The sequence below is a fragment of the Ischnura elegans genome, assembly GCF_921293095.1.
Source record: "Ischnura elegans chromosome 13 unlocalized genomic scaffold, ioIscEleg1.1 SUPER_13_unloc_1, whole genome shotgun sequence".
Classification (NCBI taxonomy): Eukaryota; Metazoa; Arthropoda; class Insecta; order Odonata; family Coenagrionidae; genus Ischnura; species Ischnura elegans.
The window spans coordinates 11,070,182-11,090,068 of NW_025791657.1; the positions used below are offsets into that span (position 1 = coordinate 11,070,182).

Sequence of the window (19,887 nt, forward strand, 5' to 3'; positions counted from 1 at the left end):
GCTGTCCTATTGACGGTGCATTCCGACAAATAGTGTCGAATCGCTCAGCCGCGAGTGAAAACAGAGAAATAGGAATAAAATTGCATATATTTTGACAATGAAAATAAATAACATGCTGAATTCATTAAATTAACAAACTCGGCCATAAGCCTTTTATTGTGCACTAATATCACATTATTTACAAAATGTGGACAAGAATAATTATTTTAACAAAGAAAATTCAAAGAACAAATTATTAATTCTAAGAAAATTCTGAACCAATTAGAATATGACAATGAAGACTAGACTTAAAGCCAAAAACATTGGAAAACATTGTTCTTCACAAATGTACTAAGAGGCTCTTATGTAAAAAGAATTTTCGCACATTCTGCACGACAAAGGCTTCTCTCCCGAGTGAATACGAAAATGTGTCACTAAGTGGTTCTTATTCGAGAAAGAATTTTCACACTCGTGTCATGATTTAATGCCTCTCTCCCCATATGCAAACGCATGTGACTGTCGAGAGAAAATCTCTTTGTGAAATGCTTGCAGCAAATGCTACAAGAATAAGGTTTCTCTCCCGAGTATCTTTTAATGTGTGAGGTGAGGTGACTTTTCCTAGCGAAAGACTTTTCACACTCATTGCATGAAGAAGGCTTCTCTCCCGTGTGTGTTCGCATGTGATTGTCGAGAATACTCTTCCGAGTGAAACACTTGCGGCAAATGCTACAAGAATACGGTTTATCCCCCGTGTGGGTACGTACATGTGTAACTAAGTTGCTCTTATCCGAGAAAGACTTTTCACACTCGTTGCATGAAAAAGGCCTCTCTCCCGTGTGAACACGAATATGTCTAACTAAGTCGCTCTTATGCGAGAAAGACTTTTCACACTCGTTGCAGGAAAACGGTTTATACCCAGTGTGAGTACGAAAATGTCTAAGTAAGTTACTCTTATCCGAGAAAGACTTTTCACACTCGTTGCATGAAAAAGGCCTTTCTCCTGTGTGAGTACGTACGTGAGCGTAGAGACTGCCTTTCCTAGAGAAGGACTTGCTGCACACCTTACATATAAAAGGCTTCTCTCTTGCGTGTGATCGCAAGTGACGGTTGAAATGACCTCTATGAGTGAAACACTTGTTGCAAGTGCTACAAGAATACGTTTTCTCCCCTGTGTGTGTAAGAGTGTGTACGGTGAGGTCCCTTTTCCGAGTGAAGGACTCAGTGCACTCGCTGCATGAATATGGTCTCTCTTCCTTTCTCGGACCCACGTGATTGCGTAGATTTCTAATGCTAGATGACTTTGAAGATAAACTTTGTGAAGTTGATTTCTCTTCCAGAGTGAAACTTCTCGTCAATCGTCTTGTATTTGTCTCATCCCCTTTTCCTCCGCTGGTTTCCTTGTTGAGCAAATTTTCTTTTTGCATGGGCTCTAGCATTTTCCTATCCAGCCCACTTAAAGCATTTGAGATGGTAGGCTCGCAAGATCTTCTATGTCCGCTTGATGGAAGTGCTTCCAGAGACACATCTACGATTGATGATTCTGCTGCAGCATCAAATTTACGAGCAACAAAATGAATTTTCATGTGTTTCATTAGCTCCTTTTTGTTGTTGAACACATCTCTGCAGTTGAAACAACTATATGAATCTTCGTTTGAACTGTAACTGCTCCCTGGATTTTCGATCAAGCAATTAAGTATCTCCTCATTGCCTCCCATGATGGTCTCACAGCCACTTCTGTAATTTCTACTTATTCTGATAAACCTAAGGTTATGTGAGGTATTTGGTGCATCACAACCACTTTTCTCCCCAACAACAGACATTGCGGCTCCACCTCTGCTGCTTTTAAGTGATTCAATGTCTTTGGTATTACATTGTCTGTCATCAGGAATTGAGCAACTTGGTATCTCATCAGATTCGGAAGCACCACATTTTCCCAAGTCTTCATCTATCAGATTTTTCTCTATCTCTTCATGGGATGTTCCATCCTTCGAATCAATTTGTGTCACCAAATCTGTGGGACCAATGCATTCATCAATTGAATGATTCCTTAGATTTCCTTCTGCAAGCAGATATGAAGTTGATATTGATTGCTCGGGCATTTCTTCGGCAGCCGGGACCCCTAGAAGAAAATTTCAAATAGCAACCAACACAGTCAAACATGAAATTTAAGACTACAACATCTTCTATTTAAAATCCATGGAATGGATGGAAAAATGCACAAACAGGTGGTACAGTTGCTGCCCAAGTTGGACTTGAACTTAGAGACTCGATAAAAATATATGAAAGGGAAAAGAACACACAGCATAAAAATGACGAGGGCAACATGGGCGTAGTAGAACAAAAAAGACGAAATCATGGGTTAAAATGCTACGTATACAAATAATCAAGCACAAACATACGCATCACACATATGACTTCCAATTGCAGGAAAAGAATAAAATTAGACCCCTTTCAGAATTGATCCTTTAAAAGGGGAAAATATTTTTCTTGTAAATCGAATCTTTAATGGTTGGTGAATATTTTCTAAATTAAAAAGGTTCCTTACACTGGCAATCACAATAAATTTTGAGGTACTACAGATGAGTATCTAGAAAAATTATTTTGAATTTTTCCTGGATTTGTTTTCATAGAGGTAATTAAAAATTAAAAGATAAAAGCAATGAACAAACTGCCAAAAGAAACTCCCTTGAGTGAAATATACCCAACTGTCATGAGATGAGCAATCGTTTGGAGGGGCACTAAGGGCAGATATTCCAAGTATGGCACGCAAGCCTGAGCTCTTATTTGTGTTGGGATAGTAGCATTTCCACTCTTTTTCATTATATGCAGTTTAATCATTTCCCAAGCTATCTTCTGCAGAAAACCACTCCTAATAACTTGAGAAGATATTTAATGAACTTTTAAAATGTCAAGGGTAATGGAAGCAGAAATTTTCAATAATTAGTAAAAAAATGACCGACGGCTGCCATCTTGTATTAAGTCCTGCAGTATAGTTTTTGCACAGAATTGGACGTCCACTACATCAACGTCAATTTTAGTTGTTGTAGGATGTAAGCGTATCAGATTTATTTTGGCTTTCCCTTTCAGAATCAATGGCATAATCATATAACATTTTATAAAGAATAAGGACTAATTTATTATTTTGGGTTAGTATGACATTATCGTCAATTCTTCTGGGAACTAAAGAGAGATCAATTCCCTGCTTTGCTTTTGCAAGGGAAAATTTCTCTTCAAATTCACCTCATTTCTTTTTTTTGCACCAACGTAGGCCTATTCAGCAATTATTTTGCTAAGGGAACAATAGATTTTTCTTCCCTGCTGTTCATAATATACATTGATGAACTCTGCTCCCACATTAGCAGTAAAATACGTTTATTTGCTGACGACCCTGTCATCTATCGCGAAATTAGTGATCACTCAGACTATGAAATTCTATCATTGGACTGAAACAACGTTAATTTCTGGAGCCTAGAGAGGGGACTCGAACTTAATCTGAGCAAATGCATGACGGTACATTTCTTGCTGAATTCGTACATCTATAACCATGTTTATGCAGTCAATGGTATTAACATAGAGGCAATATACGAAGTGAAGTACGTGGGAGTAACGATAACCTTGAACCTGTTGTGGGGACCACACATAAGAAATATTTGTGGCATAGCCCTGAAGAAATTAGGATTTGTCAAGCGTATTAAGAGAAGATTTTCAGATGAGAAAGTAAAAGAAAGGTGTTATTTTGCACTCGTCCGACAGCACCTCGATAATCCAATGATCGTATGTGACCCGGCAAAGAAAGACTTAATTAGCGAACTGAAAAAAATACCAAGGAAGGCTGTGTGGTTCGTCAAAAACCGCTACCTTTGTACAGAAAGCATTACCCAGATGTTATGTGAATTGGACTGGGAGCCACTGGAGACTCGAAGGCTGCACGCTAGGCTTAGATTTCTTGAACAGTTGAGAATGGATTTCTTTAAAAGCAACACAAAGGACAAAATACTGGAGCCCCACTGTATTTTCAGGTCCAAAAGAAGCGATAAATTAAAAGAGTTGTTTTGCGGAACGGGTAGATATGGGAATTCGTTTTTCCCACTAGCCGTAAAGGATTTTAATAAATGCTAGTCCTAATTCCCATAGAGCATATCCTTTTTATGTAAGAACAGCGGAAGTCCTAACACACCCTACCACACGCCTTTCAGGGAATTATGCAGATTGAATGTAGAATTATTTGATTGATATCAAGAATTCGGCTGTTTCTTCGCCATACTGATTTCGTTTCTGGAGTATACCTATAAATTTAATATTATGTCAACCATATTTTCTCCTCCAAGGAAGCTTCATGCCTAGTTGTCTGCAAAACCTAACAAAGCACCATTGATAATCCCAAAGGACAAAACGGTGAATAGAAATGCACTCATTTAAAAGATTTTCGCTAATTTTCCCACGAATTCTAAATAGTCAAAAAGCAAAGCTAATTTTTGTCCTCATTTGACCAAGTTCCATGTTTACATTTTCAATGAACCCTGAAATTTACTTCTCATACTCAATACTCAAACAAAATGCTATGCTCTATTCTGGCTTTTTGGGTACAAAATTTTGAGGATTCGCACATCCCCCTCTTTCACCGGCATTTCTGGAAAAAAGGTGCGTGGCTACAATGAGTAAATTTTTTTCTTTCAATGAACTAGTCTCCAAGCTTATTTGAAGCAAGGCAGCATTCTTTTTATTCATTTGATATGATACTTTAACCGTCAAAAATGCCCAATAGAGAAAATTAAGAAAAAATACTCAGCCATAAATATAAATTCTTAAAATTAAAAAAACTCTAAATGTCAGTTAAATACCCAACAATTTCAGTGAAACAAAAATATTTTGTAAGGGAAGACCATTAAAAACGATTCAAATGACTACAAAAAAGTAAGTAAATATAAAACTTCTCCCCTATCCAATTACCACTTAAAATAAAGACAACAGGAAATATGAATGGATGACTAATTCAGGTTCTTCATTCTTCAGAATTGGTCACAATAAGGCCAATTTCAGAAGAGAGCACTTTCCGCATTCCTACATTCTCCGCATGGCACAAGGAAATCCAGAGTTTCCTCATCTGAAAGTGGTCTGAATTTCACGACCAGTTGACACTGTTGATGCTGCCGTGCCTGGCTGGTTAGAAATGGGCGCAGTGGAGAACACCGCATGATTTGACTGGTATGAAGGCATCGGTAGGGACATTAGATTATATTAAAGCACAGCACCTGTGCTTTACTGTCCTGAAAGTCTGAAAGTGATCTAAGCCTTACTGGAATGCAACTATTTGAGGCCCTTAAAAGCACTCATCCATTGCTTCCATGGTGGACTTATGAGACACGGTCAAATGTTCAATAATTGCTCTAGTCACAGTAAAAGATGGCTAAATAAAAGCATTTACTAGTATATCCTCCACATTAACATCAATCCCTCCAAGTACAGAGTTATTTGCAACCCGTAAAAGAACTCACCAAATGCAGACACATGGGCAGTAGCTGAACTCTCAAATGGGTCCCCATCCTCACTTAAGGTAGGCTGGAAGTAATCATCAAGATATTAATCATGCACGAAAAGAGATACAGGACTAATTTTGAAAGGATTGATTTAAATTTTTTTAGGCACCACATTATATCAAAATTTGGAATTCCACATAAATTTTTTCCTTACAAAATAAAGATATTTTCAACACTTCAGGGAATTAAATATTATTCCATTTTTTTCAACATGTAAACGGTCTTTGATTTATGCTCTGCCTGCATTGTAATATTATCTTCATTAGATAACTCTGTAATGGATGTAATTTAGTTCATGTGATACCATGTAATAATTAAGGTTTCTTTGGCAATGAATGAACCAAAATAACGTAATGGAAACTAGGCATCTGAATGAAAAAATGGGATAAAATCTGACACTGCATTGCAGAAAAAGATTTCCACATAGAAAACTACAAGGGGCGTTTTTAAAGTAACTACCATTTTGACATAAAAAAAAACGAGAAGTAAATTTTTTTCCAAAAATAATTTATTCACTTGAAAGGCCATACTTTACTTTTCTACATAATTCCCAATGCTATTGAGGCATTTATCGTATCTTGGGACCAGCTTTTGTATGCCATCGTTAAACACGCTTGCCGCCTGATTAGACAACCACTGCCACGCCTTTTGTTTTGAATAGCGCAGCGCAATTTTTGTACAGTCGCACAGTACGCTGCTGCATTGATTGCGTCGCTGCAAGTAAAAAAAATCCACTAGCAACACACCCTTAATGGCAGGACAGCACCATTCTGATGATGACGAAGGGAAAACGACCGTGAAACAGTGGTTGTCTAATCAGGCGGCAAGCTTCTTTGACGATGGCATACAAAAGCTGGTCCCAAGATACGATAAATGCCTCAATAATAATGGGAATTATGTAGAAATGTAGAGTTAAGTATGGCCTTTCAAGTGAATAAATTAATTTTGAAAAAAAATTACTTGCTTTATACGTCAAAACGGTACTTACTTAAAAAACACCCCTCGTAAAATTTTCAGTGAAAATCATGGAGATAGTGATGAACAGCTGACATTTGTAAAATATAAAGTAGAAACAAATTTTGAAAAGTGCTACATGTAAACATCATACCTAGGATATAAACACCGGGCTACCGCTCCTACTTAAAGGGAGACCATTTCTATAGGAATATATTAGGTATATAAATGTTGAACTGCATTCCACTTTTAAAACCATTGGTTGTATAACCTAATATGGGAGGAGATTTGTGGACAGCTCCCAATGAACTACAACACTACAGAGTTTGATTGAAATGTGAGACCTGATTTTCTAAATGAGCAATGAATTATCAGTCCTAGGATTTCATGTTGTAAAATAAACATCTTCACGAGGCATGATTTATTGGTCGCAGGACATTTTATAGTAAAATAAATATCATATTGATATTTGCTTCATCGGTACCAAGATTTAACATAGAAAAATATGAGGCAAGAAAACTACAACAATTAAATACAAAATAAAGAGGAAAATATGACTTACTCTCAGATAAGAATATGTACTTGTTCCAGTTATAAGTAACTTTGAATCAAATAGGTTACACTGTCTGTAAATACTTGTGCCTCAGCCTAAATAAGATGAAAGGAATTTGAAGAAGGGTCACTATACTTCCAATAAACAGTACCACTGGAAATCCACACTCTTGCGTTGCAAGAGTACCGCTCTTTGTTACTCACCACAGGGAAAAAAGTTGAGCTTGGTCACTTGTAAAGCTATAGCTTTAGATCATTTGCACCTCACACCCTTGCAATGAAGGCAAGCAAGTAGGCCACTTGTTGAGGTACCAATAAAAGTAGCATAAACATGCCAAACACTGTTAGCTCGTGGCCAATACATGCCAACTTCCTTTTGTGTGCTATAAAACGCCAACCATGTGCAGGTTAATAACAAGCATCTATGTGAGGCATTTGACACCAAATTAATGGGTAGCTCCTGACAATCACAGGTAATTTATGTCATCATGTGAAAAAGAGCAAACACATGAAACACTATGGGCCACCAAGGAGCCCCACGTCCCCACTGTAGGGCTAATAAGGTTTAGTTTATCCGTCCCAGGATTTTATAAGGCAAGAAAACTACAATACAAATGTACAACATGAAAAGAAAAAAAAACACTTTTTTTAAGATGAGAAAACTTATTCGAGTAATTAGCAACTTTCAATCAAACGGGTTACCTTTAAAGCTGTGTAAAAATCTAAATGTCCTAGCGTTTTCCTTGATAAACATTTCTGCCCAAAATCTCCTCCAACAATTCATCAAATTCCATAGCAATAACTCCACACATACCTGGGCACTCTCCTCAGGAGATGGTTCCTCCTTTGCCCTGACAAGCGCCCAGTCCCGGTCTGCCACCATGGCTCCTGTGCCCTGAGCTTCCCCCTTTTTGCCTTGGGAAGCAGTTAAGGTATTGGGCTGCAACATAAACCCCAATCATCATCATTGAGATATAGAAAAATGGAAAAACTTATGAGAATTCCTCACACGAATAAAATAAAAGTTAGTTTTAAATATATACATTCTTCATCCTACCCTGCAAGCCACCTCAAGGTAACTAATGTTAGGAATTTCTAACATTTATACTTATTTTGTTAAAATTATCACATTACTTTATTCCTATTACTTCCTATTTTCATCGCAAAATCCCTCCAAAAGGCACTTGATGATCCTCAGGGCAATCATTTCTGGAGATGCAGAACTCCAGATAAAATCTTATTCGTGACTGTAACTTATTTTACGAAAGAACTTTGCATGAGAATCCAGAGCTCATAGGTAATAACATACATTCATGGAAATACGGTCAAAAATGGAGGACAAATTTAGTGTATATTTTGGTTTATAATTCAGTTTAGAGACATCAAACATTTTGAAAGATAAATTAAACTTACTCAGACAAGATTTAACAGAAGGCCATTCTGAGTTAACAAAAAAGAGAAATCTGTAGATAAACTCCTTATAGAACAAAGCTTGCACAGGTTCAATGTAAAAATATGAAGGTTCATTTACTCTACATGGACAACTGATAAGTGGGGATGGGAAAATTTCGCCATCAAGAATTTTGCAGATTTAGACACAAAGGGTCCTGGTAGAGATAAGACATTACAAATTACCTCAAAGTAACTGAGGATAAGACTTTTGAACTCAGGAAATGTCACAAATTGTGTCCCAAAATACGAATTTTTATTTTTTTGGAGAAAATTTTGAAACTATAATTTCAAACATAGGAACAAGCATTACATTACACAGAATTATTTCAATTCTATGAAAATTAACACAAGTGGGAGTATTCCTTAGGTATGTGGACGAGTGCAGTTCCTCATAGCATAACAAATGTTGCGATACAATCGCGGGAGGATGGCATCGCGTGTTTTCGATTTGCTGCAATACTAGGCAATATATGGCAATCTCACATCCTAACTCTGAGGGAATAACCATCTATTTGCTCTCTGAGTTGAACAACAGAAGAGCAATGTATGCAATTTTTTCTTATCAACATCACAAATGGAATATTATATTAGCAGAGGAATCTGAAGCATGCCCCTAGAACTGTTGTCACTCCGTGAGCATAAAAATTTTCAGTAGTATATTCCGAGTAGAACTGTCCCCTAGCCCGGCGCTAGCTTGATGAATGCACCCATGGACTGCACCTGCCTGAATACCTAATGTTTCGATCTCTATCTTTAAGCTATATCTGTCAAATAACTGTTTTCCAGTGTCCATTGTTAAGTATTGCTGCTGGTGTGTCAGACATTCTAGTTATTTTGATGAGTTATTGTAAAGCCGAATGAAAAATTATGAAAAGGGACAGGGATTTTCCGTACCAAATGGATGGATTTTATTGTATCGATAAAGGTATGGTTATGTTCAAATTCTGCAATTGTCAGGTAGCTTAGGAAAGGAAAGACTCGATTAAAAAACATTGAAAATCTTCGAAGCATCTAACTGCTACAAAATTTGGTAAGTAAGGATATTATTTAAAGTTAAAAACATCAATCTCTATCTGCATCAACTGCTGCCATGAAAAACCAAATTGCTCATCATTTTGGAAAGTGGGTAGTATGAAACTTTCTCAAAACTGACATTCTTATCTACAAATTGGAAAATGAGCATATGAAGTAATTTTTGAATGACAGGAATAGAAGGATCAACAACTTTCCTATTTCCACATGGTAATTTATTGAGACCGACCATGGTTTCCTTGCAGCGTAAAATTATCAAGGTCGCTGTAACGAAACCATGGTTGGTCTCAATAAATTACCATGTGGAAATAGCAAAGTTGTTGATCCTTCTATTCCTGCGATTGTAGATTTCCACAAAGTTACACCCGCTACTGTAAATTATTTTTGAATGAATTCGTTGAGGGCAAGTATACGATTACAGCAGCTTTTTGTAAATTAAGTCAAAGCATTCTAATCCTTTCCGTAGTCATAGAAAAACTAACATTTTATTTACCCCTGTGAATAAATTTACCTCGCTACTGGTGCTGGAGAAATTACCTACATTTGCCAACTAAGGGACAAATACATTCCCGATTTAAAATACAACACGAAGATTCAACTGAAGGACAAGTAGGTGATAGTTTTTTGCGATAAAACAATGGAAAAGAGGGAAGAAAATGTTTTTGTAATCTTGCTAAAAATTGCTGCACTTCTTGATAGTGCATTGGACATTTTAATTGGTAATGTGTGTACTTGGAAACTGATAATTCAAAAACATGTTCAAGAGCAATTTTAGACACACGGAAGTAGTACGAAATACCACTCGATTATGTAACAGCATTAGACTCTGCTCACTACACGACAAAATGTTTTCATGCAATGGAGGATTTGTTGTCAGACAATGTTCTGATAATTCAGTCCTGGGCCCATGAACTTAATTTAGTACTGTATACTCTTGGGAAACATCTGCATATTTTGCATCAAGCAGTATCCAAAGTGAAGATGGCACTCCTAAACACATGAAAAAGGAAGCACCTTTATAGATAACATATTTGAATACAGCCTACCCTTAAAAGCAAGTGCCACTATTTCCTCAGCCATTCTTAACCAGGTGGAGCTCATGGTGTGAATCTGTGGCATATCTTGCAACACATGCAAAAGGCCATTGTAGGGTTTAGGCACAGTGAGGACATGACACGTGACAACGATGGGTTGATTTTCTCCATAGTATTTCAGAAGAAGACTAGGAATCAATCCAAATACAGGCTATGTTCATCACAGAACATGGCAAACACATTGTTGAAATGATCACATTTCTGGAGGGACACTCACAGCCAGCTGTACCTATTCTAGATGGGCAGCTAAGGGAAATTCAGCAAGCACTTGAACTCATTGTATGAGGGAGTTATGGGAGCAATTTTATTAAACTGCTAGAGGATTGTGGAAGGGCAGTCAGTAGGGGTAAAGTGAGTGCAGTCCTGTCCAGTGCAGCTTCCCATGCTGTAACCAAGCTACTGGAGTTTCAGGCTATTGACCCCCCTAAACAGTTTTGTAAGAATATCAATGTATTTGACCCAGCTGATATAGCACAAATGATTATCACTGAAGAACTTGAGCAGAAAATTAAGATAATAAGTTTGTGTTCCAAACTGGATGATATTGGTGTAATGCGATGTTACAAAGAACTGAAATCTTTTTTGAAGAATCCTGTAAGTGGAAAGCTAAAGGTAGACATTACAGCAGTGTTGCTAGGGATGTCACAAACATTTCTAACATTTAGTGAAGCTGTGATGAAATCGATTCGGATTTCTTGTGTAAATGTCGACTGTGATTGGCTCTTTTCTACATACACAAGAGTGTTGGATGATAAGCATCATCATTTAGCTCAAGAGAATCTAGAACTTTTCATTTGAGTATACTTTGAAGGTTGAAACAAACAAAATCTAGTAGATCATGTAGTGTAAGTATGCAAAATGTTGAGTGGCATTGACTCTCAGTTATCTTGGTGGCTTGATTTGACTCTGCAGTGTTACCTATGTTATTCTAGATCCAGTGGAATTTGTAAAAGAAGTAATCTAGACTGAAATTGACATATTAGAAAGAATTAATGCTAACTAACCACACAAAACAGCATGCAATTTTTATACATATCACATTCCCCATTTCACTACAGACAGGTATTACAGCTTACTTTGCAACTTAGATCAACTTTCCCGGTTCCGCCACTGAGGTGATTGTCTGCAGTCATAACACAGCTACAAGGGAAGTGTCACATAACCGAGATATATTTGGTTAAACTATGGTACTGACCCTTTTCTAGGTTTTGAAATAAAAACTAATTTAAGCATGTATTTAAACTTGCAGTTTTTGAGAAAACACCGAAACGTCTATTTGAAACAACCTGATTTCCAATTTCAAAGTACTGCTTTTCTCCCTCTGAAACCACCAAAAATTCATATCCCTACTCATAAGTGGTTTTCTTGAGGTATTTTTACATCCAGGGACTAAATAAATATTTGCAATGCAATTTAAGTAGAACATCATTAGTTTTCATGGAAATAACTGAACCATTTGCAACTTATTTTCTCAAAAAGCATAAGACAATGCTTCCAAACACGTGAAGTTGTTTCAGGTGGAAAAGGAATACATCCGTGATAAAATATAAAAAATAATGATAACATCACCACTTTCAAGTATAATTACACCACTTACTATGGCTTCAATAATATGCAATTTTAATGTTTCATAACCTTACAGACAGACTGATATGCTAAGCTACATAAAGCAGAGTGACCAGTTCATTGATAAGCCACAGGAAGTCCAGCTACCAGTGATGGATGAAGCAAGAAAGAAATAGACATTGGAATAGTAAAGGCACAGGGAGCATTCTACAAAACAGAATGTCCTACTCAAAGCTGAGAATACAAATACAGAGGTAAGGAAACAATGCATCAGATTCTAAGTATGGAACATATTTATAACTAGTGGCTTCAAAATTTACAGCTGCAGAACAGTAAGAGATAATTGTGAGTTTAAACTTCCACGCAATATTTCTTTGATGATCTCCATTTTCAAAGCAATTGACCTCTTTCAATTTACCTGTATTAATTTCTCTTCTAGGTTATGGTTTTTATTGATAACTTCTTGATTTTTCTACATGCATTCCTACTTTTGGCCATTGTTCTCTTGGTTTTCCCTCTGTATGGCTCCATCAAAATCACCTACTGCAGCACTGTATTCCTGTAACACAGAGGGCCTACGACTGCTGGGAGGGAATGATGCCATTGTGTTTGAGACTAAAGCAGGCCCTTTATGTGTGGATAATATTCATATGCAACTCGGCTACAACTCCATTTCTCCCGCGTGAATACCGATGACCTGTAGGGCTTTAGCATAGACCCTCTACCTGGAAGTCAATCGCCTGATAACCTATGATGGCAAAAATTACGTCTCATACCGTATCGCTTAAAAAAAAAACTCATTTACACTAGCTTTACGCATAATTAATGATTTAAATTAACTATTGTCATTCTGTTAAGGCGAGGAGATAAATAACTTTGGTAGGCTGACTATCTAGACCCAATGCCAAGTAATGCTATTGGACATTACACAGCAATGGATTTCGATAAATATATAGACAAAGATGATTTGAGGCAAGCAATACCATTAAAATATGCAAAATGATAGCACTTTTGTATGTACTGAGCGCAAGTTCACGTGTTATCATTAGAGCGATAAAGTTTTTTGATTAACTACACTGCATTATGATGTTTCCTCGAGTAACAAATCTGCACTATATCAAAATTGAGCTATACAAGGCATGAGTGTATGACCATCTAAACCAAAAATTTCCTATGGCAGTGGCAAAATATCAATGGCAATACCAGTAGAACATTACAAATTCATTTTCCTTGTATTTTTTGGACACATCGCACACAAAAAATTGAAAGAAAACGGTGGCGTTGGGAAAAAGCACATCCTGTGCAACCTGCATCACATGTCTATCCCACTGTACAGTTGACAGGAAGGAAAAAAAAACGGAAGCCACACAGGGGGATGATTTTGAGTTTTACATGGTCAGCGTTGAAAGTGTTAACATAACTTATCTTTTGGCAATCGACTTGCATCACCGATGCCCAACTCTCAATTCGAAAATGATAAAGAAGGTCTAACATATCCCTCGTCCCCATAGTAAATTCCTCTTCATTTTCATCACAAAATCCAAATCTTCAACAATCAGATTCCTGTGAACATCAATCTCTCATAAGGAATGCGAGTTATGTCGTGGAATCTAGCTAGCAGCTACATCATGATGTCACGATCAATGTGTTTCAGTGCACCTTATTATATAGTACTCAGTTTAACTCTCAATTCAAAACATCCCCCCTTCCGCTCCATACTAAACTGAAATGAAACTGTGTTTGTACGATCACATAACAAATGACTGCTTAGTGCCGAGATGACAGAGAGCTTACTTGCTCAGTGAGCAAAGTTGAGCTGTCAGTATGGCAAAATCCAAAAAATCTGTTATTTACATATAATTTAAATGATTAAAACATGAAAGCTCTTCCGTAGTTGTTCATGACTGAACAGGCAAGGCAAAATGCAGTACGTTTCAGATGAGAAGCAATTATAAATTATGCAGAAAGGTATGACATTGTGCTGTAGAAAAATTAAATTACACTTGGCAAAAGTACACTCACCAGGTCATCAGTGGCCAATGGGTCTACGGCATCACTTGTTATTGCAGCTGGATCTGACATGAGCGGCACAGGAGAGTTCCCTTCACTCAGAGGGTCTTCACTCTCATCTTTCACATGAAACTAGAAGAGAATAATGGGCGTCACTAAATAAAGGAAGAACAAAAATTTCCTTATTCGATAATGAAAACTCCTCGTTTAAGTGAGACCACTCCAGCTGGCCAAAATAATCATGAGTTTCTTACTACTCACAGATCAAACTCCAGCATATAAACGCTCAACTAGTGAGGGGAAAGCTACACCACCAACATCACGTGGTTAGAATGAGAGTATTGGCCACTTACAGTAAGGGAACAACAGTGGGAATGATACATCGAGGTTCCACTGCACATTGAATTGTCTTCATCATTTCTTCACCTAGGCTTACAAAAAGGATCCACAATAGTTTATGCTGGTTCCTCCGTTGAAATAATGGAGGATGATGGCTTGAACGAATAGAGGGCAATCATGAGACACAGCCTTGTAATAGCCACCACTAATGGCTTAAACAGAGATTTGACAAGGCTTTACAAAAGTATAGTCCACAGGATAAGAAAAATTTCTGTCAACAGATCATCAATGCTGTACAACTGCTATTGACTTGCATGAAAAAACATTTGTGTGGTTCCACTTCCTGCCTCATGTGTCACTACTAGAAAGAACAACATCTGAAGGTTGCATTATTGCAGTGACTTCCCACAAAAATTCTTAAATTTATAACAGACACACCCCCTAATGGTTTGAACAGAGATTTGACAAGGTTATACAAAAGTATAGTCCACAGAATAAGAAAAATTTCTGTCAACAGATCATCAATGCTGTACAACTGCTATTGACTTGCATGAAAAAACGTTTGTGTGGTTCCACTTCCTGCCTCATGTGTCACTACTAGAAAGAACAACATCTGAAGGTTGCATTATGCCAGTGACTTCCCACAAAAATTCTTAAATTTATAACAGACACACCCTCGAGAAATTTGTAAAACTGAAGGTGATTAGACTCAGTTTTCACTGTGAATGAGAATATAACTTACCAACTTATCGTCCCTGGGCAATAAGCAGTCTGGCACAGGAATGTATACTTCAGTCATTTGGGCTGAGCATGCAAACTCTGAAGTGTTTTCAATGGCATCGTGAATGCAGTCTTTAGTCTCCACACAAGGCACTGACTCCTCATCATCTGCCCCTCCTTCAAAACTCTGCAGAAAAAGTAACGGATAAACCTTTATCTCTTTAAAAACACAAATATGGAATACTCTAAGCATTGAAAAGAAGAATGTTACACATATTGCCTCTGCTATTATATAAAAAATAGCCTGGTCTCTGTATGCCTGTTAATCAAATACTGAAAAACTTCAGCGCAAACTGAAAAAAATTTGACAAAAAGATCCCTGATATTCCAAGTTCACACAGTGCCTTTTCAAAATATCTTGGGGACCATGGAAGCTTACCCTTTCACAGCAAAATACATGATGGAGAATGGAAATTATTTAGATGTATCATTTTTCCATTTTTTCAAATCATGAGAAATCAAATGAGAGACTGAAGATTAATTTTTTGCAATTAACAAAATGAATAAATCAAGTTCCTTATTTTTGCACTCAATTTCCTTCTGCAATTGTCACTTTGGTAGTAGTAACTGTTAACAGGCCAAATTCACTATGTATTCTTTTCTCAACAGTAGAATCATGGAAAAAAACATGTGGAGCATGCTTTTAATGCATTTGTTATGTTCTCTTACCTCTTGTTAATACTCAAATAAACTCCAGAAGAGAATAAAGGGTGTAATATTTATGCAGAAAGAAAACAGACCTCAAAATCATCCTCTGTTCCATAACTTTTTTATGAAATGGTTTTTTAAATTACCCTGTTGTTATTATCCTTAAAACATGCAAAACCAATCACACAGCAATTATGTATTATGCTCGAAACAAAGTTTCTACTGCCTTTCAATAGATGGCTATAGCACTGATTGTTGGTCAATTTTGAACTACCAGAATAATCATGACTCAAGCTTAGACATTAGGTTAACAAACTGCTCAACAACCATGATGAATACGTCACGATATTAGATACTTAGTGTTGAGAGAAGAGCGCCATAAAGTTAACTGAGATGCTGCTATAACAGAAACACTGTTACACAATTGGTATCATTGCTTCAAAGACAATCATTTCAATGATGACAACTGTCTATGTGAAGAAAGGCCAAAAACCTCCAGAGAAAATCAACTGGAGGCATTTCTCAATGAAGATCAATGCCATACTCAAGAAGAGACTGCTTTGTATTTGGAGCTGCCCACCAAGCCATTTCCAAGGGATTGCATGCATTGGGAATTTAGTGTCAAGCAAGGAAATTGTGTTTCCAACGATTCAACAGTAATTCCACAGCATGAAATGCTCAACCTCACATTACAAGCCTAGAACATTGTACTTTAAAACCAAGCTGGAAACAGTGCAAAGGCTGAATGCACCCACCAAATTCCCCAGATATTGAAACATCTGATTATTATTTGTTGCATTCAATAATACATGGTCTGGCAGATCAGCAGTTGCACTCATATGAATACATTTAAAAATGGCTTCATTCATGCATAACCTCAAAAGATGAACACTTAAACCATTCCCGTGTTCAAGCTCTGCCACAATGATGGGGAAAAACTCAAGCTAGCAATGGACAACATCCTTCCTTTTACACCTCACCCATAAGATATTCTAATAGCTACATTTCTATCATAGGGTGGGCAGAGCCTTATTAATTAACCACAATTATTAATTATCAATCACATCGTTCATTAAAATACAAAATAAATACCCATCACGAAGTAAATCTTTAACTCTACAGTTAGGTGAAAAAGTTTATCACCACAGTTACCTGCATAAACTCAAAGGTAATCCACAAAAATTAGCAAAAAACATTAATTACTCCTTATGAACTAGGAAACTATTTCTGTCAACACACTCCAAACTCATTGAGCAAAATTGATCCACAAATTAAAACAGCATCCCATTCCAAATATCACGCAATTAATACACGAAACGTTATCAAAACAAATAAAAAAAAAGGTTTCAAGAAAATACCTCAAAATAGATTGTAAGAATTAAGCTACTCTGAGGATGATTTATAGCCTTTATTTACATCGATAGCCCCAAAAAAATAAGAATGCAATAACCTTGCCAGGCATGCATATCATAAAAAGGATTATAACAGGTTTTTCCTTCATATAGAATCGTTTAAAGTTGCATGGGAATTCCACTGGGTCAGGTTCTCCAACTCTATCTTACAATCAGCCGAAGTTTCGATGTATGAGTTGTCCATCAACATCAGGGCACCTGGGCAACTCGTCGAAATAGAAATGTCGGCCATGATGGAGTAGGAGAATCTGAGAATTCTTGAGTAAGCTTCTGCATGTCACATTCTTTGCAAAGATTTTGAAGACCATTATGAAGGATGAACACCTCAGTACCTTAAAAGTGTATTTCCTAACACAGGTAACCTTTGAACGTATTTATGCTAAGGTCATACTTAAACTTGCTTACCATAAAATTTGTAGAAAACTTTCAAATTTTACAATGCATTTTTAGAAAGAAAAAAGTTTATCTAATTGATTGTGTAAAAACCTGTTTTTATAAGTACAAATGCAAATAATTTTAATTAAGGCATTAACAGAAATGGTTCTAGTCAAATATGCTGTAATTTAAATAATCAAAGTTGATGCAAATATAAAAATTATATTCCAATATTGGAAAATAGTTAATAAAAACAAACTTAACAAATACAGAAAAGATTTACCACATCCAAGTTCCTAATTTGCTTTCCATTTTTACATTTTTGATGAAAATGTTTTCTGTGTTAATTTTTCCGCACATAAATTAATTTCTAATACTTTGCCAGCCTTACCTTCATTGTAACCACCATCTATTCATACAAGATGACCTGAAAATAAACAATCAATTTCCGAAACTTCGCAGAGATATTTTTAGTTATACATAACCATAGCCTCATGAGGTCATAGTTAAAGGTAAGGAAGAGACTCGGAGCTAAAGAAAGATAATAAGTTTACGTGCACATGTGACTTTATTTGACAACGCATTGACAAACCAATTTATGGGTCTCTGACACTTCAATCTTTAGCAGCAATTCGTCAGGGATTTTTTGTTCACTTTAACATGCTCCGATTACCTAATCATATACTTAAAAAGGTAGCGTGGTATAGCACAGTGGGTAGATTGCCTTTTTGAGTTGATAAATATTGAATTTGAATGCTTTACTTTCCTAGTAGTTTAGCAAACACTTAATTTTACCAGAAGACAAAATGTCTTCAATCGTCGCAACTGTAACACCAACTGCAACATTAATAGGACCTTGCCTAGGATTGACGGGTGGGGAAAAACCATTTACGAGTAATTGGATTTGTTACACTTTTCCGTAAACCGTTTCGCAAAATGCATCTTTATTGATTCCTACTGCTGTCGACATAAGCCAAAGAGTTTCACCTTTAACTCTGTAATACTTAAACTACACCAGTCTTCAAATAAGAAATTACGATAAGTACTCACCTTGAAGCAACTTGTCGGCAAACTTTTTCTCAGAATGGCGTTTGATTCTAAACAAATCTTTTTGAAAACACTGAATTCCGTAAGTTTCTTCAAACACAGTGGACACATGGTAGTGGGCAGTCCATCTCCCACAGCAACCTGAGATGTTAATAAACAAGTTACACATCAATAGAGTTTGGCATTAAAACATAAAATGGAGTAAGCACCATAGTAAAGAAAATCGATAAAATTTAATGTGCTACTTACTTGTAAACCAACTAAATCATGTAGGGCATCCTTCACAGTTATTTTGCATCCTACATTCGAAGTGAATATGCTGTAATAACAATCATGTTTCTCCCTACAAAGTCTGCAAAGGTCTATTTCTGGATTCCCATCTGAAGATTCAGTGAAAATCCCGATGGTGCGACTCATGTTGTCGATTCAAAATCTCATTCACTCTTTCATTTAGGTTTATCGTCAAAGAAATCATCTACTCAGCATTGACATAGATCACATAATCTAACAAGGAAACTACATTCACTAAGATGATGAGTGAAAATGAAATACATTAGAAAGCTCAACGAAAGGAACACAAAAGCCAACACATGATGAATCGATGGAAAGATATATCACGACTCAATAGCATGGATTGAGAAAATTTTCAACAATTTATCACACGACTGTAAATTCTTCGGACAAACATCCACGACAAGATTAATCCACAATGTTAACTTGTTATTATATGACTATACAATCAACCTCTGTAGAGAACCGATGTTTTCTAGTTGCCATTTTATCCGCCAAGAGCGCACCTATAGAGCAGGCCAAACATCCGTGTGTGAAGAGTAATTTATTTCTATTTCAAAAAATAAAGGACCATTTCATTATAAATTCGTCAAATTTTCGATTGATTGTAGTTTAAAAATGTTAGGTTAAAAGTTAATCAATGACTTGGCAAGAAACGAAGTTTAAGCCCAAGTTCGGCGTCCACAGGTCACAGTACATCTACAGCCTTTAAATATGAGAAAGAGTTCAAAATTCTTAAATGTAGAATTAAAAAAGGTTAAAAATATTTTTGTTTTTCAAAGAATGTAATTGAGTAGCATAATATATCACTTATTGTGG

General features: G+C 36.5%; 1 protein-coding gene across 1 annotated transcript; it reads right to left on the reverse strand.

Moving 5' to 3' along the window:
- Positions 1 to 164: 164 nt before the first annotated feature.
- On the reverse strand, positions 165 to 18,874 carry LOC124172036 (zinc finger protein 2 homolog). The gene is made up of 6 exons (XM_046551438.1): positions 18,781 to 18,874; positions 15,258 to 15,422; positions 14,189 to 14,308; positions 7,837 to 7,962; positions 5,475 to 5,538; positions 165 to 2,098 (listed from the first exon to the last, which is right to left on the reverse strand). Exons 2-6 carry the CDS (start codon positions 15,312 to 15,314, stop codon positions 414 to 416), a joined length of 2,052 nt encoding a protein of 683 aa, XP_046407394.1. The 5' UTR covers positions 15,315 to 15,422; positions 18,781 to 18,874; the 3' UTR covers positions 165 to 413.
- Between the last annotated feature and the right edge of the window lie 1,013 nt (positions 18,875 to 19,887).